Consider the following 5,817-nt stretch of genomic DNA (forward strand, 5'->3'; position numbering starts at 1 on the left):
GGATTGCCTTGACCCAGATGCAGAACCAGTGCTGGTTTAACCCCTTCACCACACACGTAGTTTCCCCTCACACAATCAAAATCTCTTCTGCCTTAATTGTTATTGGTGATAAGAGAATTGACAAGGAGAACACGTGTCTATGTGCTTCCGAAAGAAGATTGAATTTGTTTTCATCTCCATAGGTGGCTCAGCATCTGGCTTCAACATATGGTGACAAGGCTTTTGAGGTGGCTAAAATAGCCCAAGTTACAGGAAAGAGATGGCCTATCGTTGGGAAACGTCTTGTGTCTGAATTCCCTTATATAGAAGCTGAGGTATGTGGAAAAACTGCCCGATGTCCTGTGGTTCTCTTCCTGGGATAAACAGGCTCTCGAGTAGGTGCATCTTGCTCTGTAGAACATCCTCATAGCCCTTTCCTTTGGTGAGGTCCTGTTCTTTCTGTTCTTTCTCCCCCTCCTCAGAGCATGCTTTATTTCTGTGTTCACCTATACAGGTATTAATATATTTATATATCATTTAATCATTACATAGCGTGTGGGTTTTATCTCCTATGTGTATATGCACACTCCATCCCAGCTCCACGTTACAAAATGAAAGGGAGCCTTTCAGACCCTGCTGCTGGCTGGGAGGGTTCTCCTGGCAGAGGCAGCCCCCTGGGGCGGTGGGTGGCACAGGGTGCCCGTGCTGTGCCCAGCCCTGCTGCCCTGCCCTCCCCACAGGTGGTGTATGGGGTGAAGGAGTACGCCCGCACCGCCGTGGACATCATCTCCCGCCGCACCCGCCTGGCCTTCCTCAACGTGCAGGCTGCAGAGGAGGCCCTGCCAAGGATCGTGGACATCATGGGGAAGGAACTCAACTGGAGTGAGCAGAAAAAGAAGGTACAAAGGGCCCTTTTCATCTGAGACTGGTTTGTTTTCCCTAAGCGGTTTCCATGTTAACGATGTAAATTAGCCGAATAGAAAACTTCAAGTGATGCTTTCTCCCTGAGAGGATGATTCACTTGGCCTGTTTGTTGTAAGGATTTTATCAGAATAGCTGTGAAATGAGTTGGCATCGGCCAGGAGGCGAAGGGGAAAGTGAAAGTCTTTATCCTGGTGTTCCCCAGCTTTAAAAGTGGAAGTAGGCTTTGATATTACTGTCCTAGTCCCCTTCAGTTATTTTCTTTAGTGGCACTTTTCAACAGGTCTGCCTCAGAAAAGGAGGATCTGGGAACCCGTGTCCCTCCTTTTTGTCTGCTGTGTCTTTTGAGATGTGATGCTGCTGAGGTTGCACCATTCTCTGACCTGAGTCAATGTTTGTGGTCATTGTTCCAGTCCCTTGCCCAGTTCTTTGTTGTCCAGAATTACTGGGCAGGGTCATCTTAAAGGTCTGTTCCAATCAAAGCAATTCTGTGATTCTGTGGAAGTTGACAAGTGCTGGGTGCTCGTGTGAGCTCTTGGACGCCAGCGAGGCAGGTTCTGCATTCCCTGAGTGTCCATGGAGGTTTCTTCTGGAAAATCCTCCTGGTCTTTCCCATGGGTCTGTGAACCCCTGTAGTTCCTGAGCGCCCCCTGCAGCCGGGGGAGCAGCTGTGGGTGAAGGGGCCTTTCACAGGCCTGACCTGCAAGGGCCGTTCCTCATGAAATCAGAAGGTGCCCCTCCTGTGACCAAAGGTGTGGTAGGACCCCAGAAGTGTCTCCACACTAGTTAGAAGTCTTTACTAGACTTGATATCTCTTTTCAAGGCTAAAAAGTGCCTAAGCTAAATTTATTTTTTAAATACTTCTCAGCTACTGTCTGCCTGATTCTTGGACCTCAGATAAATTCTAGTTAAGTGGAAGAAGCTAATAAATACTCCATTACAAAGGCTTGTGGAAGAACTTGCTATTCCTCAGACAGCTTTTCTGTTTTTTTTGTTCTAGGAAGAACTTGAGGCTGCTAAGAAATTTCTCTATTACGAAATGGGCTACAAAGTAAAATCAGATCAATTAACAGACAGCTCTGAAATCAGTCTAGCACCTTCAGATATTGAAAGGTGAGTAAAGTAAAAGAGTTCCCTGTGCTGCTGGGAATTAATACCTGCCATTCAGAGTGAAGTTTCCCCACTGATAATCCTTATCTCGCAGGTACAAGAAGCGATTCCACATGTTTGACAAGGAGAAGAAAGGGTTTATTACCATCCTGGATGTGCAGCGTGTCTTGCAGGTAACGTTTCCTTGTGTTCTTTCAGTTTCCTTTCTGAGCTTCTTATCTAAATTTCATGAGTGTGGCAGGAGCAGTGCTGAGCAGCCCAGCTGACACACTCCTGTGCTCCTTCTGCTTTTGTCCAGAGCATCAGCGTGCAGATTGCTGAAAACACACTCCACGAGATCCTGAATGAAGTGGATCTGAACAAAAACGGGCAGGTGGAGCTCAACGAGTTTTTGCAGGTGGGTGTTTCATCCTCACAAGAGAAGCTGTAGCTGATGGAGCACGGCCTAGGTGTTTGATTTTTGTCCCTCTGTGCTGAAGGGCTGGGGACCAGGCGGGTGTTGCCTGGGCACAGCTGCAGTGCTGCTGTTATCTGCCAGATCACGAGGTCAGCGACTGCTGAGCTCTCCTCAAGCAGCTCTGAAATTCAAGGTGGTTTTTTTTTCCCCACGTGCAGAAACAATGAGACCCGAAGAACAGGTCTGATTTACACTGTCCCACAGCACAGTACGGACCTGAATTTGCCTTTTTTTAACACAGAAAAGCTGCTTAGGTGTGTTCAGAAGGATACAGCTGTCCAGGGTTACGCACAGCCACGTTTTGCTGGCTCTGTTAAGGGATGAGTAGCTTCTAAAGTAGTTTGAATATTTTAAAGAACGACCCTGTGGTTAAACACACCCATCCCACAGAGTGCCATTGTCAGTGCGGGAGGGGCTGACGTGGTGTCAGTCTGTGAGGAGCAGGCTCCACCCACAGCCCTTTGCCAGAGCCCAGACCTGCCCTGCCCGGCCCTGCTCAGCTCCCCGGGCACCCCCCGGCCCCTGGGGCTGCTCCTGGCTGGAGTGTGGAGTGACTGCCACGGCTCCCCTGCCTGCTGGCAATGATGAATGCTGAACATGAGATAAATTAATGCTGGGGATTTTGGTCAATGTCAGCCCTTTCTTCACTGTGTCAAGTTAAACAAACAAGATCAAGGCAAAGGAAATGGTAATTGTCTCTCTCGAGATGAGCTGTAGATAAGAGCAGCATTGTTGAATCTAAATGCAGAAAATTTTCACAGGTTGTGTCCAGCATTAGAAAAAAGGACTATTTATTTGCCTAAAAAGCAGCAATTTAGCTGGGAAACTGAAATGCACTTTCAGGAAGGGGAGTAAAAAAAAAACCAAAACAAAACACCAAACTGTGAGGGGCAAAGAAACAAGAAGGGCCTTGGGAGTTTCTGATTTTGTGTTCCAAGATGAGAGAAAATCTGAGATGCTTTGCTGGCTATTGGAAGGGTCTCCCTCTTACATCCCTTTGCAGGGGAAGCTTCTCATTAGGGGGAGGGAAACCACCATTCCCTCTCTTTGGTTAGTTTGCACACGTTGTGGTTAGGAAGTTTTAACCACCAGTCATTATCTCCTCTGTGGGTGTTGTGGTGGTTCTTTGGGGTTTTATTTCAGTGTGTCAAACGGCCTCATTAGGGGTTGCCTGCACAAAGTCATAATGTCTGTAAGGTACAAAAGGCAAGTCCCTGTTGTGAGGTGGTTTCACAGTAGCCCTGTGGCTCCTGGCTTCTCCTGGACACTTCCAAGTGCAATCCAAACACTCAGCACTAGGGACCATCCCTGGTGCTCCACACCTCCTGCTGCCAGGGCCAGGAGCAGCAGGCAGGGGGCTGAGGAGGAAGTGCACTAATAAAATTAGCAGGAGGTTGCCATGGAAGGAACAAAATACATAAGATGTTTATTTAATTTGTATTTTTAATGGGTCTGTTAAGTCAGTTCCCAATACTTTTGTGTTTGCTCTCTGAAAACTTGCAGGCAGTGGTGTTCTGCCACGAAGTGCCTGTGGGCAGCCACGTGCAGACACTGTGTTTCCATCCAAACACAGGGACAGGCCGTGCCAGGGGGCTGCTCCTGGGGGGCTGAGCAGGGCCAGGGGCTTCCCTTCAGCCAGCTGCAGGTGGCAGCTGGAACTCAAGTAATCCTAGAAGCATAGGAGGGTTTAGGTTGGAAAAGACCTTCAAGATCAACCAGTCCAACCCTCCCCCAGCCCTGCCAGGTCCCCACTGCCCCGTGTCCCTCACACCACATCTCCACGGCTTGGAAACCCCTCCAGGGGTGGGGACTCCACCACTGCCCTGGGCAGCCTGGCACAGGCCTCCACAACACTTGAAGGGAACAAATTGTTCCTCAAGTCAAACCTCAGCCTCCCCTGGGGCAACTTGAGCCCATTGCCTCTTGCCCTGTCCCTTGGGAGCAGAGCCCGACCCCCCCCTGGCTCCAGGCTCCTGTCAGGAGCTGTGCAGAGCCAGAAGGTCTCCCCTGAGCCTCCTTTGCTCCAGGCTCAGCACCCCCAGCTCCCTCAGCTGCTCCTCCCCACACTTGGCCTCTAGACCCTTCCCCAGCAGCTTCGTTGCCCTTCTCTGGCCACGCTCCAGCCCCTCAAGGTCCTTCTTGGAGTGAGGGGCCCAAAACTGACCTCAGGATTTGAGGTGCAGCCTCCCCAGTGCTGAGTCCAGGGGGATGATCCTGCCCTGCTCCTGCTGGCCACACCAGTGCTGATCCAAGCCAGGACTTCTCTTGCTGGGCATAGCTACTGCTCTTAAACTGCTGCTGGTCCATCTCCATCACCTGCCTCAGGGCTGCACAGGGTAATCAAAACACCTTCAGATCACAGAATCCCAGTGTGGTGGAGATCAGAAGGGACCTCAGAGATCATCTCATCCAACCCCCTGCTCCAGCAGGTCACCCACAGCAGGGTGCCCAGGGTCACAGCCAGGTGGGTTTGGAATCTCCACAGCCCCCAAGTACTCCACAGCCTCTCTGCTCCAGGCTCTGCCACCCTCACAGGAAATATTTTTTTCCCCCTGCTCAGGTGGCACCTCCTGGGTTCCAGCTGGTGCCCGTTGCCCCTTGTCCTGGCTGGTTTGCCCCCAGCCTCTTGGCCCCATCCTTCAGATGCTGAGGAGCATTGCTCAGATCCCCTCTGAGTCTTCTCCAGGCTGCACAGCCCCAGGGCTCTCAGCCTATCCTCTTTCAGGGAGGCTTCTCCAGCCTCGGCTGGCTCTGGGAAGCACAGGGGGGTTCCCTTCTCTCTCTTCCCCTCCCAGATGCTGTTCCAGCTTTGACAGGGTTGATCCCACATTTGCATAGGTCCAGCTGCAGATATAATTAATAGATTTTCCTATGGAAGGGGAGAAAGCTGAAGGATTCTTAGCACTCGGTGGGAGTAAGAAATTGCATTTTCTAAGTGCCAGTGGCTTTCCCTGGTAGTCTTTGAGAAGCTGACTGCATGTAATTTTGAGTCTAATGCTGACTTTATCCATGGGATAAAAAATAATTAACTAAAATCTTAGCACTAGTGTGTGTTCGTTAAGATAGAGCCGAGCCCAGTTTCAAGGACTTAAAAGCAAATTAGTTTTAAAAGTCTATAAAGGAATTTGGATTTGAAAGAATTGTGGAAGTCAAGTGCACTGTCCCCACAAAGGAGGGCAGGTGCCTGGGAAAGAACGTGGTCCAGGGGCAGCAGCAGCTGAGGAGTGGAGCTCTCCTGGTGGTGACATCCTCCAGGTCTCAGGAGGAATTCCACAGGGGAAGCAGAAGCTGTGTGGTGGGTGGGCTGTGCCGCACCCCTCGGGGGCCCCGCAGAGCCTGGGGTGGGGCTG

At 50.6% G+C, this 5,817-nt stretch overlaps 1 protein-coding gene across 1 annotated transcript; it reads left to right on the forward strand.

Moving 5' to 3' along the window:
• Window positions 1–182: 182 nt before the first annotated feature.
• Window positions 183–2,407, forward strand: LOC103779036 (glycerol-3-phosphate dehydrogenase, mitochondrial-like; the record flags this gene model as incomplete). The annotated part of the gene is made up of 5 exons (XM_008946651.1): window positions 183–314; window positions 720–878; window positions 1,901–2,013; window positions 2,105–2,183; window positions 2,309–2,407. Coding segments are annotated over 5 exons (582 nt in total), but the record flags the coding sequence as incomplete, so codon positions are not given.
• Between the last annotated feature and the right edge of the window lie 3,410 nt (window positions 2,408–5,817).

The sequence above is a fragment of the Merops nubicus genome, unplaced genomic scaffold (genome assembly GCF_000691845.1).
Source record: "Merops nubicus isolate BGI_N331 unplaced genomic scaffold, ASM69184v1 scaffold38798, whole genome shotgun sequence".
NCBI classification, from domain to species: Eukaryota; Metazoa; Chordata; class Aves; order Coraciiformes; family Meropidae; genus Merops; species Merops nubicus.